The sequence below is a fragment of the Neodiprion pinetum genome, chromosome 6 (genome assembly GCF_021155775.2).
Source record: "Neodiprion pinetum isolate iyNeoPine1 chromosome 6, iyNeoPine1.2, whole genome shotgun sequence".
Classification (NCBI taxonomy): Eukaryota; Metazoa; Arthropoda; class Insecta; order Hymenoptera; family Diprionidae; genus Neodiprion; species Neodiprion pinetum.
Window position 1 is genome coordinate 25,219,414 of NC_060237.1, and position 18,525 is coordinate 25,237,938.

Below are 18,525 nucleotides of genomic sequence, written 5' to 3' on the forward strand. Positions count from 1 at the left end.
TGATTGGCTCCGTCTCTCTTCTGCCGGATTTCCAGCGTGTAACAAACTGCAGTCCTAGCGATGGGAACGCTGAACTGGCATACCTATATGCTATAAAGTTTGTGGAGCTGCGTTCAGCCGTGGTTCCAGATTCCTCACCCGAGGATGGAAATTAACATTAGAAAGAGAAAGGTCAAGCGAACTGTTGGACGTTGCAAGGGAGATAGGAAATACGCGTTACTTCCCGGGTGGGGAATCTGAATGCAGCTTTGACGGTGACAAGTGTGTGTTGTAACATAAGTATACGCGGCGTGTTAAACAATATGAAATTTAGCTTGATACAATGTTACGAGAATTCTTGGCAGTTATAAACGCTCCTCGACGCCTCCACGGCTCGTCGTAACATATTGCAAGGGCATCGGGTGTAGGTGCGATAAAATAAACGAATGAATATGCACCATAACAGGAGGAAGAAAAAGCGGGTGAACTACGGCGTCAGAGTTGTCGAATTACTTCGCGGCAGCAAGGGTTTTGGCTTCACGATATCTGGTCAGCAGCCCTGCATACTGAGTTGCATCGTCCAGGGAAGTTCGGCGGACAATGCTGGTCTCAGATCTGGAGATTATCTTGTGGCTGTAAATGGTCACAGCGTGAGCAAAATTCCTCACGACGAGGTTGTTCGATTGATAGGAAACTCCAAGGGATTTTTGAGATTACAAATTGCTGAAAATTACTACTCCGACTCGTCCGATGAGGAGGGACTGGCGACGGTCCGATCCAAACCAAAATACTCGCACAAGCTAAGAACAAACACCGTCACCCCTGCTCCGGTACAATGTGCGATAGCCAAAGTTGTTCGAGACTTGCACAGTGGGGCCATGTTTGACGCACTTAATCGCTCGTCTCAAAACAAAATACAGTGCAGCCACGCATCCCTTCATCATCGATGGAATATGGCCAGCCCTCTACCACCGCCACCTCCGCCTTTATCTTCAAAACGAGATACCGAAAAGATTGTACATCGCACCATTGTTGGTTATCTAGGCACCATCGATATACCCAATCAATTACCTCCATCCTCAATGATGCAGGTAGGCTTACCGCTAATTGGAGAATTTGAATTGGAACTTACTTCTGTACGAAAACCTTGACCCTTGCAGTAGCTTTGTTACTTTTCTCATGCATTGCAGTTGAACATGTAAATACTTGAACAACAAACACGACAAGACGTTCGGAATCTTCTTTAAGGAATCACCATTATCTTAAACCTTAGTAGTAACTGTTTGTTCTTTTAAATGTAATTGCTATTGACGATGAAACATTAGAGGTAGACTTTACAAGTCTGTGGTCACTTCTGTAACAAAGATTGCAAAAACTGCTTGAAATTCAAAATTATACTGATTGTATCGACCCAACAATCTTAATTACATTGTTATTTTACAGGTCCTAAAGAAGTGTGTGAAAAGACTGAAAGCAGAAAAGAGAAATCCCACAACGGTACTTCTAACAATCCATGTCGCTAACATAAAATTGACAAATTCCGATAATAAAGTGATAGCGGAATATCCATCCTTTCGAATAGTATTTTGCAACTCGTTTTCTGAACTGGATAAACAATATTTTGGTATTCTAACAAAGTCGGTAAAAGACAATGACAACATAGTGTCAAATTCGTGCCATGTGTTCACCATATACTATAAGCTGATAGACCATGCCGTACATGCCAATACTTGTAACATATTTGGATTCACATGCACAAAAACGTCGGAGTTAAATGTCTGCCAAGAATTTCCCGACAGTTGCAACAGTCTAATTGGTGCCATACAAACACTCTACATATCAGACACCGACAGCGAATCTAATCCTTACAACGACGAGGCGAGGCATCGTCAAGCAGCTTCTCCTCAACCAAGTAACGTCAGTACCTCCACGGCTCATTCTAGCAACAGCGACTCCGGGATAGGTTTCAAGGATGACTATGGAAATCAATCGGATCGAAATATGACGGCTGATTTTCACGATCGAAGACAGTATTTGCCAAATTTGCATCTCAGAGATTCCGCGATCGTTTCAAATCAAAAAAACGGCATCCGACCGAGGCTAAAGCCAGCCAATGAGTCCTCAGGGTCTAAATTAACAGTCAGAGCAATACCAGATGTTAGATGGATCGATGATGTTAAAGGTAGCCAATTCAAGGATGCTGATTTCTCGTATGACGCCAACGGAAAACGCGGTGGAATAAATTTTAGTAAAATTCCCAACGTCGGAGAAGGATGCGGTATGTCGATGGCATCTGGTCCGTGTGGGGATGAAGACCGGGATAGGAGGGGGAGCAACACCTGTTTGGGACCATCTGCTCCGCCTATACCCAGCTTGGGGTTGCCTAGTACGATGGCTGCCTCATCCGAGGTAACTCGGGAGGACAATAATATTGGAATAAACGACGCGCTCGAATGGCGGGAGAACGTGGACTGCAGTTTGAGCAACGAAAAACTAATGCTCGGAAATTTTACCGACGAAGACCTCACCAAGCTGAGTCCGAAGGTTTACAGTATTTCGAAGTCTCTGGTGCACAGTTTGGAGGATTTGAAACCGACAATGGAATGCACTTCCCTTCTTCATTCCCATTCCAACAAGAGCGAAAAACCGCGTTGGGGAAGCTTGCAAGAGATACGAAACGTCGGGAATTGTAATTCCAATGCATGCTTGGTGAGTATTTATTTTTCAAAATTAAAGTACATCTTATCCATCGCATTACCGCGCATGAAATTCGGTTTTCAACATAGCGAATGATGAATGCCGAATTTTTTTTCCTCTCACCTGATTATAAATCACCGATGTGTGTGAAACGCGAATAAAATGAATCCGGTCCGGTAATTCGTGAACAGTGTGGGTAGGGAAATAATTTTTTTTCCTCTATACTCAAGACTGCCCTCTCGCCGTATTTTATTCGTTGAGGAGACACACTTTAACGGAAGAATTTATGAACGAGGACTCAAAGTATGCAAAGGTCACATCCTGACCTCTCACGCTTGTCAGCAATTGTCATAGCCTCAGTGCACGCAACCTAAACCCACGTTCCGAAAATCTGTAAATTCTTTCACACGGACATGAAATTTACGACCGTTCAAACTTATTTTGATACATAGAGACAATCCAAAATGCTTCAGGCCTGCAGTGAATTTGTCATATTCAAAAAAAAATTCAGTGCCACCGCATCTATATCAATGCATAGACGTTTTTCGGTGTCAAATTTTTAAGTTTGACGAGAAAAAAAACAAAACAAAAATATAAACTGATCCGGAGATCGGATGCAATATAGGGGTTTGCGTCATTGCTGCACGTGCCTTTCAAACCGACCTAACGATCGGTTAAAATCCAGAACCGGTTTTGGAATCAATGTAACTGAAGCCCGTTGTAAAATCCCGACCCGGAACCCGTTGTTGAACCGAAACTTGGAACCGGTTCCAAAACCGTGCCCTTATTATTTGTTACCGGTAATCTTCGTCATAATTTCGGCGATAATAAGTTCTTAAATAACAAGCTTGTATAGTATATACTTGACTTCCGTTGTTTATATAGCTATCGTTGACGTTAACAAGGCGTTTGCGAGTGTGAAACACTCTCTAACGACGCTGCAAAGACGAAATTCTTCCAGCTCTCCTTATCTCGCAGCGAACGAATGTGATTCCATAACTTTTGCTACAGCCAACCTTTGATTCTCACATTTGAACGTACCACATGAATGTTTATCGTACGTGCCTTCCCAAGAGCTGCCGAGTCTTTCGTTGAATTCTTTCACCGCAAGTCTGGAACAGTTCCAGTAATTAATGACCCAGTAATTAATGATAATAAAATTATAAGCACAATTATCATATATGATTTTCTCACTGCGCACTTACCGTGTTCTTGACGAATGGCTCAAGAATTGTGCGAAAACGTCGCCTATTCAACCGCTCACATCGTCTCCATGTCACTGATGTTATTATTGCCATATTTATAAGTTCATCAGGTTTAGTTCCAATTAATACGTGGTTGTTAATTTTCAAGAAAAACGGAAACAGACATTTGCGTGGTTTCCAAAGTCGACCCAGTGTTACACAGCATATTTTACTACTTTTTTGCTGACTGTCATATTCTTTTTGTCAGCACTCATTTTTTTCACCGAACTCCAATATTTACAGGGAAATTACGCCCGATAATTTAAGTCCATGAATTTCATTCTTTATTGTCATTGACCGGAAATTTTTCTTTTTTCTTCCAAGTTACGAATCTACGCCGATAACTATATAACTATATAGTAATCTTAGTATTTTTACTGTGGTTGAAAGTCGTCGGTCATGTTGAAATTGGTAACGTTAGCGTAACGAAACATCATGGAATAAATCGCTGTATAATTTTATGAGAACTTTCAAGGAGTTGCCATTTCAAAATATGAACATTTTTTACCAGCTGAATTTCAGACAATCCTAAGGCTGCGAATTAATGATTTTCCTAAACACGCATCGTTAAGGTAACATTACCAACTTCAACCTCATAAAAATTGTTACATACAGTTTCTTTTTCCTGCAGATATTGTAGTCGGCTAGCTGACATAATTTATAGTAGTACACTCCCGTCCGCATGTGAAAATGCTATCGCGGTGTGTAGATTATATAAATTGGACTTCCGTTCGAAAAAATAATTACCTGCTACGTTGAGTTCAACATTATTGTATATTATTTTATTCTATATTCAGCAGGCTTGAAAAATCTTATCCAATTGTTGGCTCTCGCGGTTGTGTAATTTTATAAGCTGACCAGTTTCACTAATCATTCGCGTTCGTCATCTTTATTTGGGTTTTATGAGGAAAAGTAATTATATTTTCGTTAATAATTACTTCGACGCATTTCTAATCGACCCATTATAATCAAAATCGCCAACCGTTAATTTCTTTTCTGCATTCATATTAGTTGGTAACAACAGGAAACGGGAACAATTTGCCACCAGTCGAGGTTATTTTTAGACGCGCAAGCTATTTTATCCCCGCGGAGAAAAATAATGGTTATTTGTTAACTTTTTCACTAAGTTGAAAATATTGTCAAAAGAAAAAAAAAAAACACTTCCATGTATTGATAGCGGTTATGCGATACTTCCACGAGGTTGAATTCAGTGTAACGTTAACGAAACGGAATATATTATACCTAGAAAATCCCTATTTTAAAGCTTCGTCAAATGACTTCGGAAAATAGAACCCTTTCCTTTCGGACGGTCTGTATAATTTCATTCAATCCTGGAATAGTGAAATCAGGATTTTTCCTAAAAGTGTGTCGTTACTGTATCAACATTACGACTTTCAACCTTATATGTACTTCCCTCTCCTCGCATCGTAACAATTGTACTATAATTTCAACATTGCGGATTACATATCAACCGTAGTACCGTAGATACGCAACTGCAAACTGTGTAACATGTGAGAAAAGTCGGCAAGGTGCAACGGATGTTCGCCGTTCTCCACAAAGCCTCGGTATATTATAACTACATACCTATATACGTATGCACATACATCCAGCAATGCACAATGCCGTGAACTAGCGAACACTTGATAAATTTTATTCTATCCTAGGTAAATACCATCTCCCACTCTCTCTCTCTCTCTCTCTCTCACTCCCTCCTTGAATATCCACCAGGCCTCCCCAGCCCCGTCATTTCCTGCTCAGAGTTCGTGCGGTGCTTGCGGCGTTGGTTGACGGTGTTCGCCTGTGTGGATGCGGCCATTATACATACATGCACGTACATATGTATATGCGACGATTATATGCCATCGCGTCGTGTACCTGCGTTTCGTTTTCGTAGTGGATGCATACAAGTAATACATGTACGTAGGAGTGAGTATCTCAGACGGTGTATCATCAGCCGGTCTACCGCACACCGATGTAAGGATGTTACTTACATTCGTGCGCATCGTGCTGCACACACGACTAAGCAGGCAAATATTTCATTCAGAGTGGCATACGACTGGTGCGCGCACCGAAGGCATGATGCTTTGAAGGGGGGGGGGGGGGGGGGGGGCAATGTGTGCATGTACACACATAGTACCCTTTTACGCTTCGTCAGTAGCGCTTCATAATGCACGCTGTCAACTTGACGAGCAACAGACGTCGGTGGTGTGCTGTGTAGTAAACTTCGGTGCTGGGCGTAGCCTATAAAATAATAATTACGCGTGTGTGGCGTGTGTAACTCATGTGACCGATGCTGGATATATGCATATGTATGTTGTATACGTGTAGATGTGAGGTTTTAATTTTCTTTTTCGTGAAAGTGCCGGCAGTTGTGTGCGGAGAAGTTTCAGTGGAATAAACAAATATACATTTATGTATATATTGCATATTTTTAAACTCGTTTAAAGTTATAATATATACGTTAAGTGGGACACCTATATGTTATTTATTCGCGTTCCTCCGTTTCTCGGCCGCTATATTCCCACCGATATGGATCGACACTTTGTTGTACGTAGAACAATGATTATATAAAGATGCTCTCGCTTATTGTAAGAATATAATTTTATACCGCTTTAGGTTCCATTGTTGCGGGGATAAATTATATCCGATGGGGAATTACCTTGTACTGTTTTCTAGTAACTAAACATAAACAACACACACTCTGTAGAATACTCTGCAAAGAATAATGTTTTCGTTCACAACAATAATTACGTAGCGCGGAGATCACGCATCCGTTATTCTCAGAGTTATTAGACAGACGAGTTGAAACTCTTGGAATCATTCTTTATCACTAATAAGTTACGCTGAGATTCTTAGGACTACAATATTGTCAACTCTATTTTCTCCGCATACGTATTATGTGCAGTAGATACTCATGTACGTACTTCAGCACAAGATATAACAACGTATCTTCTTTTCTTGATGGATGTTACACTTGGCTGTTTGATGCCCCAAGTACGCTCGGTGCAATTTAATTGGTGCCGACAAATTGGTAATGAGTCAGTCGGCTTCTCTTTAACTCCTCGTTCTCCGAATAATGCCCACAATTACTTAAATTAGTACCAAACGTAAATAATGAATGAATTCTTACGAAGGGCATTCGCGGTATGATCGAGGAATAAAGCAGCACGGGAAATTTTCTATTTTCAATGAGAGAATTTTTTTTTTTTCATCGTCCCGCGTGCTTCGCAACAGCTTCTCCGTTATTTATTCAATATATCATACTTGCTGTATCAGCGAGACTGAAACGCTTGCTTTACACACTTATTGCATCCAATTTACTGACGGTACGTCATTCGCCAGGGCTGAATGTATCCGTTTTTCTCTTCGACAAGCATGTCGAAGCGAATGACTTCAGTGAGTTAACGTGGAAAAGTCAAGTACCACCGCACTTGCATTCATCGAATTATTCCAAGAACGCGTACATCAGCTGCTTGAAAAATACACATAATTACGTTATTCTCAATGATATATGCGAACAATCGAGGACATATACAGACGATGAAAAAATGATTTTGCACCTGTGTATTATTTCTCCGTAGAAAGAATAATATGAATAGAGTTGAGAAATGTAACTAACGAAAGTTATCCTTTTTTCTTATTATTACTACTACTACTATTATTATTAGTATTATTAGTGTTGTTGTTGTTGTTATTGTTATTATTGTTGTTGTTATTATTATTATTAAATAATCGTGAGCCATTTTTGTATTTCCGAACTTCAAGCTGGTTATTTTTCAAATCTATATTTTTTTTTCTCTCTTTTTATTTCTCTCTTTTTATGTCAACGTCTTACGAAAATCGTCAATCCAGGGTCACATAGAGTGTTGCGATCATTCCGCTTGTATGTACATGGAATAATTCGTGGCTGAAAGTAGCTTCAGTGAAAATTCTGATGTTTGAATTACTTCCTGGGTCACCGTCGCGGGTGACGGAACGACGAAATTAGGGCGAACCGAGAAAGTACTAACTCCGCATCTACCACGGATTTTGAGGCACAAAATAATTTGTAACTTTAAAATTCTTCGTGAATTTGCGTTAAAAATGACCACTAGTTATTGTCGTTCACAAATTTTTTTTTTTTTAATCAATTAATTTTATTCCACATAGTGTCAAACTTACCACATTAACGTACTGATGTACTCATTTTTTTGATTACAGCATAGGAGCATAGAGTCTTTTGAAAAGTCTAGTAATTGCCACGGCATACATTCGTGGTCCACAAGTTTTGAAAAACTTCTGGAAGATCCGGCAGGTCTACAAACTTTTGCTGTTAGTATTTTTATCCCAACATATTAAACACATCATTTCAATTATCTAGGTAATTATTTGTCCGAAAGATGAAGATTACACGCTTTGACTATTCTTGGAATCATTTTCTATTCAGAATAATTTAGTCTCGAAAATTGTCAATTGTATCTTATACAATGTTCCGATTTTTTACTTTTAGGAATTTCTCAAGAAGGAATTCAGTCACGAGAACATATATTTCTGGGCAGCTTGTGAACGATATAAAGACACTGAAGGTGCGAGCAGTCGTAGACGATTGGCATGGCAAATATACCAACGTCATTTATCGACCTCTGCCTCGGAGCCTGTAAACGTGGACAGTCATGCCGCGGGTCAAATTACTCAGGATCTCTTGGATGAAGCTCCTGCCGCATTATTTTTACAGGTACAAAAGTGAAGAGAATGAACAATTCTTAACTGACGATCAGATTGTCGTTCAGAGAAACGATTGTCATTAAACTTATCAGTGAAGTCGTTTATTCAAACATGTGATTTATTTCACAGGCACAAAAGCAGGTCTTCAATTTAATGAAGTTTGATAGTTATCCAAGATTTTTGAGATCTGAACTCTATCGCACATGCATGGAGGCCGGAAGTAGCGTAGTTCGTACCCAAGATTGCGATCTCAGCTTAACAGGCTCGCCTCATATAAAATTAAAAAAAAGTCATTCTGATGCAGAGGATCGAAGTAGAAAGTCTATTCTCCCTTGGAACAGAAAGAACAGGTGTGTAATTTGTATAAATTCAATACAATCTGAAATGAAGACGCTCAATAATTAGCTGGTGAATAGTCGGGCTGGGACAAATAAGTGATAATCGAATATGTCGATACGATTCGATGTAGAAGGGGAGGAGATTGAGGTGTTGATATTACAGGTCAAAATCTAAGGATCGCGGAGAATCTGAATATAATAAAACACCTTGCAGAAACGAGACGATCTACAAAAGTTTCACAACCATAAAGAAGGAAGTGGAAGGGAACAATAACGACGACAACGTATCAATATCCAGCAGTAGATCTTCCTTGGCGTCTTGGGATATCGCGTTCAGGCTATCATTCAACAAAAATGTGAGTTGAAACCAGTATAGAACTTTACCTCTATTCCTACCAGCCGACAACTGCACTCTGCTTAAATAACTCATCATTAATCGTATCATAAAAAGATGTGGACAAGATGGGAATATCTAATGGATTGATAATTTTTGGTTTATTTTGGAGTAATCAATGTTCTCCAACGAAGATACGATATAAAGCCAAAAATTATCAAACTCGTTGAGCAAATTTATTCTGAAGTATAGCTCATGTTTTGAAACACTTTTTCTGATAAAAACTTTCTGATTTTACAATAAAATTACATAATTTCCAACTATTTGTCTCTGCTGAAAATTCATTATTGAGTCCTAACGCATGCTTACTAACTTTAATTTGGCTCTAAATTAATTTTAATGTCGTTGAAAAACGCACTTTGAACCTACTTGCACGCTCAGACTTTATATCGAAACGGTATTCTTGATGCATTGCTTATAATTCACTGGTCTAACTCTGTCCGTTGCATTAAAGTAATTTTATTGATTAAAAATTGTAGTCAGTGTCATCTTACGAAGGACATTCGAATAACAAGAGGGAATCTCCCCATAAATGTACTGGACTGTGCCGGGTAATATTACCTGACGGGTCTACAACTGTAGTGCCAACTAGCCTACCAGAGAGTGTTAAAGATGTGGTTACTCGACTTCTCGATAAAAGAGCTCTATGTTATTCCAACTACGATGTTCTCATACTTAACACCGTTGAGGTTAGTGTGATGATGTTTTCGAATGCCACTTTCGAAAAAATCCGACTTGATATTATTTTTATTTCCGAACAAATAACGACTGAGATCATTAAAAAATTTCAAAACTTTGTGGAATGCAAAGAGCTGAGCAGTTCATCTAGTTATTTGCTAGTATTTCAGCTGAATACGGCTGTGTTTGTATTTAAACAACTGTGTTCTCAATATTTTACAGAGAATAAATTTAAAGGATTCCTCATCGATATTAGCAGGTGAAGAAGTCCAAGTTGTTCCAACAAAAGTATTAAAATTGGATTTGCCGTCCCGTAGAATGATTACCGTTGTTGCGCGTAAAGGTCGAACTCTTAGAGAAGTACTCAGACCATTACTCAATAAATATGGTTTTAAATTGGAAACAGTAACTGTCTGGGCAGACAATCTTGTTGTCGACATGGATGTTGCTGCAATTAATGCTCCAGCTAGGCTTACATTGACATCAACCAACCAAGGTATTGTCCATTGCAAAATTCACATTGAAAAAATATTCAGTATACGTGGATTTTTAACTTGATTTATAAGTTGATACTAAGACTTGATTGTACATTTATGTCTTTCCTATAGAGTTCCATCAAGACATACCATCGTTGACATATACCGATGATATATCACATTCGCAACCAAAACTTGATGAAATAACTAATAAAGTTTTTAAAGAATTATTAGTCAGCAAAAGTACAAATAAATACCAATACGACGAAGGTTCATGCAAGGTGAGAATTCGTATCCTTGTTTTCATGAATAAATGTCTGATGTAAATGTTCTATTGTGTCTTTTATGGACAATATACTATACATGTTGCATCATACTTTACAGTCTGAAGATCAGCGATCTGAAAGTTCTTCTATTTTGTCCAACAAATTTTTTCTACGCGAGTCCACAATTCATGGAAAGAAAAAAGTGAGTGAACATTTGGAATCATTTCAGTTTTCCTCTTATCTTATCTCATATTATTACCTAAATCAAGTACCTTTCTTAAATCACAATATATTATTTCAGAGTAAATCAAAATCTAGCAATACAAGTGAAAAAAATACCTTGACGGACACTGCGGCTGATGTGTGTTCTCGACCCCATCCCCCCTTGATAGCTAAATGGCGAAACGGTGTAAAATTGCAGCTTCCTGGCAGATACGATGGAGAGGGTAAGCAACAGGTTTTCCTTGATTTAAATCACCTGATTTAGCATGTAATTCATTCAAAGCTTTTTCAGATTTGTATGAAGGATTGAAACGTGCACAAAGATCACGGCTAGAAGATCAGAGAGGAACTGAAATTAATTTTGAACTACCTGATTTTTTGAAGGTATGTCGCTATTATCGATGTATGGTGAGCTTAGAGGGGCACTACCTATTACAAGTTTGTTACCTTCCGAAAGTCCAGCAATTTACACGTTGTATAAAAGCCCTATTTTCAGAACTAAAATCAAACGCATGTGGAATTTCAGATATAGTTTTCACTTATCATCAAATGCGACTTCTGTACATAAATGTTAGTATTCGACAGGGATTACGTCACGTGTATGGAATCATTTCCGCAAGAAAAATGTGGTTTACGTTCACTGATAGACCAGGGTGGCCACTGGTCAGGGATTTCTGGAAAGCCTGTAAAAGTCGTGAAATTCTGAAATTCTGAAACAGTCGGGGGTTTTCTGCGGAAAGTCGGGGAATCGTTCACTATATTTTTTTTTTTTTTTCATAGAAATACGTCCCACAATTTTTTTAAGCTTTAGATAAATTAGATCGAATACAAATTTTTTTATCATATCCGGGAAGGTTCTCTTCAAACTTTGAATATTCCTAAATATTACCTTACGAATGATTGTGCACATCGGCTAGATGAGACAGTGTGACCTAAAATACGTATATTTTTATCAATTTTCTATAACCAATTTATCCGAATTGATCAGGGAAAATTATAAAATTAGTGTCTGGAAAATGTTGAAAAGTTGGGGAATTTGGTGCCGAGATTTGATGGTCACCCTGTAGACGTCACCAAAAAACCATTGTTTTCAACTGCTAACTCAATACCTGAAAATCCAAAAATTGATTGTTTTATATGAATGGCATACGGCGGGATATTTTATTACGTGTATTCGACTGATTTTTTTTTAGACGATTCGTCATTATTTTTGCGTGCTCTTTTCTTTGCAATGTTAGATTCAATACCTCGGAAGATAAGCTATAACAAAAATTTTTGTACAAATATATTATTCCATTTTACATAAATGTAACACATTCATAATTATGATCTCACGATCTCAATCTTAGAACAAAGAAAACGGAAAACATCCCGGAAAGAAGCTTCGAAGAGTACGTGGTACCTCTGGCCATGTCGAGAGCAATACCAGGTTCTATGATTCAGGGGAGGATATGAAGGCTGCTACTGGTATTAATAATTTCGAAACGTGCAACTTTAATGGTAACGACGGGAATTCAAAATCGGCTTTCCACTATAATTTGGCACACGATGAAGGCAGCGAGTCAGCCAATCATGGTTTTGAGTCCATGAGTCCGCTTGAAGTCACCATGGTAGAAGTCGATCAAACTCTAACAGAAAATAATCTACAACCACAGTTTGATATTCAAGACAGCAGTAGTTTTAAGCCACAATTTGTAGCTGCTAGTCCTACTAAACTTTTGACGCCACCACCCCTTCCTCCAAAACCGAAAATTCTATCTAGCGGTATCAAAACTGTGCATATGGTAGCCAGGCCCTTGCAAAAAATTATTCACGACAATTCGACAACTGTTGAATCATGCGAGAATAAAAACATTTTTTGAAACTTTATATCAACTATTGCTTTTTGATAACAATCTTAACTACATGAGAATGAAATGATACGATATTTATATATATATTTATGTATAGAATTTTGTCGCCTACTGATTTCATGAGGTTGTGAGATTTATTGTGTCAGCGTATGTTCTATACATGTATCGTATGCATGATTTACCTAAAGTATTCCATCGTAGAACTCCACTCTGAGGATTTATACGTATATAGATACTCAATTTGTATCTATTCACGACAGCCTGGTTTAAGATGGGTGCCTGTTTCAGGCACCTGAGAGCCTCTTATCAAGTGCCTTTCATCAAGGCTTGATGTTAGATGAATTCAAAAATAACAATATTGCAATTGTTATATTTATATATTACATTATTCTTCATTCCTGGTTGTACAGGATGAATCGAGAAGAGATATTTTATTGTATTTATATAATCTGTATACTACGCAATAGAATAAATACGGATATACGAAAGTATTATTAACTTTTATACTTCGCAAATAAAATGAACATGAAGATTTCGCAAAGCATTTGTTTTACCAGCATACCGAACTTCAGATGTTTCAGTTCCGTGTACGAGTCCGGCGGGGCGGATGCTTGACCAGTTCAGCTCGCCTAATGATAACGAAAAATCGAGCAATATTACAATATCTCGATGGTCCATTTTATTTGTCCAACGGCAGTGTAGCGTTGATGAAATTATTGTAATTTTAAATATTCAAAAATTTGCGTGTTCGATCATTGAATTTGATGTCTAGAATTCGGTTAAACAAAACAAGCTCGCAAAATCCTCGCGTACTTCTAACGACCATCGACGAAGCAATTGATGTAATAGCGCTTTTGTTATGTGAATGTAAGTTTGAATCGTCTTTTCAAAACTTGGAACGTGGACTGAACTTATACGCTTCGGAAAAATTGATTTAGAATGCTTATTCATTGTAATAGAATTTTCAACAGACGATTGTCGGCCAAATCTAATAACGTCTCAAGTAAACATTTTACTGATTAAAGATCAGGATGCCGCCATCTTGACCTTTGATCGCTAAACGTCCCATTTGTCATTTTTGAAGTAAAAAACAAGTGAAAATTAGTCAAAACGATATAACGGAGATCGGATAGCCAACGAGGCCCAAGATTGCAATATTCCATGACTATAACCCTGAACTCTAGAATATGTCGACGTTATTTACTAACTACCAATTTCTGATTGTGTGTACTCGGTTTGTGAAGTGAAAGTGTTAAGTGAAAATATAATTTTTATCATTTATTTGCTCTATTTCAGCGACGAAAATTTTTGTGTGCGTGATTACGTGTTCGATGTAGATAATCGATATCGTGTTAAGTGTTAAGTGAAAATATAATTTTTATCATTTATTTGCTCTATTTCAGCTACGAAAATTTTTATGTGCGTGATTACGTGTTCGACGTAGATAATCGATATCGTTTTAACGGCTTACAATTAGTAATCGTGTTAGTGTCAGTGAATGTGCAGTGTTCTTTCAATAATACAGCAAAACGACAAGTGCATTCGTCAACTCCAAAGTCAACAACACCAATAATCTTCCTGTATTAAGGTTCGTATAGAATCAAATTTTATTATGAATATAGAATTAGTATGCAATGTTATACTTCAACATTGACTGGGGAATTGCGTGTATTTTTGACTGGTTAGAATATGGATAAGAATCATTCCCGATTAAAAATCACGCTTGAATTTGAACAGAATTCAAATGATGTCTTATTGTTAGCGAGAGACTTGCGAGAATTGCGAGCGTTCAATATCGATGTGGCATACCTATATGTGTAGTATACATGTATCGTCGAATGAAATCCCGGGTTCGTTTTACATTTGAGCGGTCTTGCAGCTGTCATATTTCGATACGCTGCGAAGCATTGTTCAAAATACGAAAATTGTCTACCTTACAGCGTTGAATTTGTTAATAGAGTGCTTAATAGCGGTTTAATCGAAAGAGAACAACTAAGAACTGGTTGTTTGTTTGGTAAAAGATGCCGCCCAAGAGTAAGAATAAGGTTAGAAGCTGATGATTTTTACAATTCAAAAGGAAAACATATTTTTTTTATCGAATTAAAATCATAATTTTTCCGTATATTTAACAACCATCATATTTAGGAATATTTAATAATATTAGTCAACATTGGGTGCACTGACGAAACGGAAAATGAAAATGAGACAAGTTTCTTTGAAAAATCAAAACAGGTGATACAACTGTTAATTAAAAAAAAAGTAAGTATTCATTTAATATTTTCTGACGAAACAGATTCGCTTATTTGTACACCTAAATCTTCAGTGAGCACTAATCCTTCAATTATGAGCCATAACGTGATTTTCAGATTTTTTTGCGTCCTAAAGATGAAGTGGGTATTGTACTAATGGGTGCATCTGAAACAAAGAATAAATTATTATTTGACAACATTGTGGAAATGAATTCCTTACAAGTACCTAATTGGAATTTAGTTGAAAATGTCATAAATTTGAAATGTACTAAAGAAAAGACTAATTGGGTAGATGGTATCACAGTCGCACTTGATTACATAAAAAGAGAATGTGTGTAAGTATATTTTAAGCAGAAACTGAACATTTACTTTTATATTTAATGTTTGATATAATGATTCATTAAGTTCTTCTCATTTCATTTTGTCTTAGGGAAGCGAATGCAGCACGAAAATTGGTTTTATTGACTGATTTTAAAGAAGATCCCACTATTATTAGGCAATACGATGTCAGCAATGTTGTCAGTGACATAAATGAAGCATACATTGATTTATTAGCAATGTAAATCAGCCAAAGGATATTTGAGTAGAGAGATCAAAGCGACATAATCACAATGTCAAAAACCAATTAAATTTACAATTATCATTGCACGGACATCCAATTAATAAATTATTCTTTATCTCATAATTCCAGAACTAACAACTCGTTGAATGCAGACTCAGAAATCGAGTTAAATCCCAGTGAAGAAGTTTTTGCTGATGTTTGTAAAATGGTGATTAACATACATTTTTTAGTTTACTAAGTTACTGCAATACAAGTGAATGAAAGATAACAATCTTTCTAAGTCTGTAAGAAAAATTTAGTGAAAAAAAAATGTAACTTACATGCTTCAACGAACCACTTTACATAGTAAAATTTATTATATTTGATCTGGTTTATGCCTACCAAACTGATACATAACTCTTTTCATTCATGATAAAGGTTGAAGGCAAAATATTAACAATAGACGATACTCTACCAAAATTGATGATTTATAAGGATCATCCGAAAAAAGCAGCGGCTTGGGAGGTCGACATGGATTTATTCGATATTAAGATTCCAGTAATTTTTTATTTGAAAGTATGTAAACGGCGAACACATTAATTAATTAGTCCTGCACACTCAATTCTATATAATTATACACATTCATTAGACAACAGAGGATTTCAAATTACCTAAATGGCAAAAATTCACGGAGTCGCAAACTGCAAAATTTCCAGTTCAAAAAGAACGTACTTTGGTGGATAAAAATAAGGATGAAATTGATGAAGAGAATACAATTACTGGCACCATGTACGGACGAAAATTCATACCATTGTCAGGTACAGTCTTTTACATCAGTTCTCAGGCAGTATCAGAAAATGATTTTTCTTCCACTTTTGTATACGATTTTAAAAATTGTTTGAAATTTTTCTACAATAATAGACACCATCAATTCAGAGAGACTCATGGTCTTCGAAAATATAGTGTAATGAAAATTGAAGATCCAGTCACTGGATAATTTTTACAATAACAATGAAGGAGATCCCTATTTGAATGAAAAAAGGACATGTCGTATAACGAACTTAAAATTTCCAGATGAAGATAAAGCTATGTCAAAATATCAGAGTGGACCAAAAAGCTTAACGGTTTACGGTTTTACAAAAGAACGCCGTGTCAGACTCGATTATTTGGCAGGCAAAGGCTCACACATTGTTGTGCCTAAACTACAGGTAATTAATATTACTTGCTGTTTTTCATCAACCTTTTGCGATGAATGTGTGATATTATTAAATTTATATAGTAATTGGTATATCTGCGGACTTTATGCTAACGAATTTGATCCTATACCCCTCAGTGGGCCAGTCCATTTTACTCATTGGTAAAGGCAATGATGGACCGTGAAACAGTTGCTATTGTCAGAAGGGTATATAGAAACAATTTAGCACCGAAAATGGGTGTGCTGATTCCAAAAATTGATGTCCCGGGGCAACTTTGGGTATGTGTCAACTTTTTTTTAAAATCTAAAACAAGTGAAACCACATCGTATCCATGTAATGACTTGAGTGTTGATTTGTATCTCCTGTAGTGTCTGGTATACATTGAATTAATTTTTGCTGAAGATCGAAGGATATTACAACCAAAACCTATAACGTCTACTCTGAATGAATTATCGGATGCACAAAAAGAAGCTGTGGATGATCTTATTGATTCAATGATGCTGGCGACAGTAGAGTATGTGATTTTAAGTCATTTAAGCGTACATTAGCAAGAACTTATAGTAAATATTCTCGTAATTTGAGAATTTGAAATACATCTTTTTTCAGAAACAATTCCATGGATGAGAGGCAAGAACCGTTTGAAGCAGGCACTGTCAATCATGTCTCGAGGCAGTATATATGGGATGTGTTGGCCCATAGAGCATTGTATCCAGATGATCCTTTACCACCTATGTCAGATTTTTTGCAAAAATTTTTTGAACCGCCTCAGTCTGTACAGTTGAGATCAAAACGACCATTAAAGGATATCAAAACACTTTTCCCCATAAAAGCTGTTGAGAAAAAAAAAAATTTCAAAAAGTAAGATTTAGTATCTAATATTCGTGTGAACAAAGAAGAAACGAACACTCCAACAATTTATTCGATTGAATCTCAAAATTATAGAAGATATGAAGGAGGGCCAGATGATCTGAGAGAACCCTTCGAGAGTGTTGATCGTAGTACCCAGGATTTGAATGCAACGACAACAGAAAAAAGTGTCGATAGAATTGCAGAGGACTCAGAGATGGAAGAAGCACAGTTGTCTCTAATTGCGGAAGCTGTTGAAGCAGCCTCCCAATCAATGGATGTAGACTTAGAGGAACTGGTAAGTAAACTAATGTCTTCTACATTCTGCTAAGCTGCCACATAATGCTGAAGTGGTCCTAGATACTGTTCATTGATGTCCAGTGCATGAGGGAATCTTGAAGCATTAGGTAGTTTTGATAAAAAAAAAAGAAAGAAATTCAATCATGTTAATTTGTTTATAAAATAGCTAGTCACATATTATTAGAATTCTTCCCATTCGCTTCTAGGCTAAAAGCATGTAGAACATGATACAATGCTCGACTGGCTCAAGGTCTTAATCAACAATCTTCCATTACTTCGCTATCCAAAGGTACTTACTTGATAACTCGTATAAATATGTAAGGATGAAATATTTTTAAATAAAATTTTGTGATATTTACATTTGCCATTGCTTTTCTCAAGCTTACATTCCGCATAGCTATCCCACTATTCCTTCAATCTTACAAGTAATCTCACCAACAAGTTGAACAAATTTTTTTAGAGCCAACTATCTAAGCAACTATACCGATAAAAACTTGAAGGTTTCTAGGCGGTATAATATTATAACATCTCTGATCAATTAA

The 18,525-nt window shown here is 37.1% G+C and overlaps 2 protein-coding genes across 4 annotated transcripts; both read left to right on the top strand.

Annotated features, from left to right (window-relative positions):
- Positions 1–77: 77 nt before the first annotated feature.
- loco (locomotion defects) lies at positions 78–13,386 on the top strand. Of its 3 annotated transcripts, none has more exons than XM_046631851.2 (13): positions 80–1,070; positions 1,423–2,688; positions 8,121–8,231; positions 8,410–8,634; positions 8,754–8,974; positions 9,126–9,318; positions 9,836–10,045; positions 10,257–10,530; positions 10,643–10,791; positions 10,895–10,978; positions 11,078–11,222; positions 11,291–11,382; positions 12,348–13,386. In XM_046631851.2, exons 1-13 carry the CDS (start codon positions 426–428, stop codon positions 12,858–12,860), a joined length of 4,128 nt encoding a protein of 1,375 aa, XP_046487807.1. In that variant the 5' UTR covers positions 80–425; the 3' UTR covers positions 12,861–13,386. The 3 variants fall into 3 exon arrangements, with proteins under 3 accessions (XP_046487810.1, XP_046487807.1, XP_046487808.1); XM_046631852.2 differs by having other exon boundaries at positions 9,177–9,318; XM_046631854.2 differs by lacking the exon at positions 9,836–10,045 and having other exon boundaries at positions 78–1,070.
- Positions 13,387–14,672: 1,286 nt separating this feature from the next.
- On the top strand, positions 14,673–18,341 carry LOC124222572 (X-ray repair cross-complementing protein 5). The gene is made up of 13 exons (XM_046633731.2): positions 14,673–14,896; positions 14,997–15,110; positions 15,218–15,435; positions 15,531–15,659; positions 15,792–15,870; positions 16,080–16,217; positions 16,291–16,459; positions 16,716–16,849; positions 16,975–17,115; positions 17,206–17,351; positions 17,444–17,695; positions 17,780–17,981; positions 18,190–18,341. The coding sequence occupies exons 1-13, from the start codon at positions 14,873–14,875 to the stop codon at positions 18,202–18,204; spliced, it is 1,761 nt and encodes a 586-aa protein (XP_046489687.1). The 5' UTR covers positions 14,673–14,872; the 3' UTR covers positions 18,205–18,341.
- Positions 18,342–18,525: the final 184 nt, after the last annotated feature.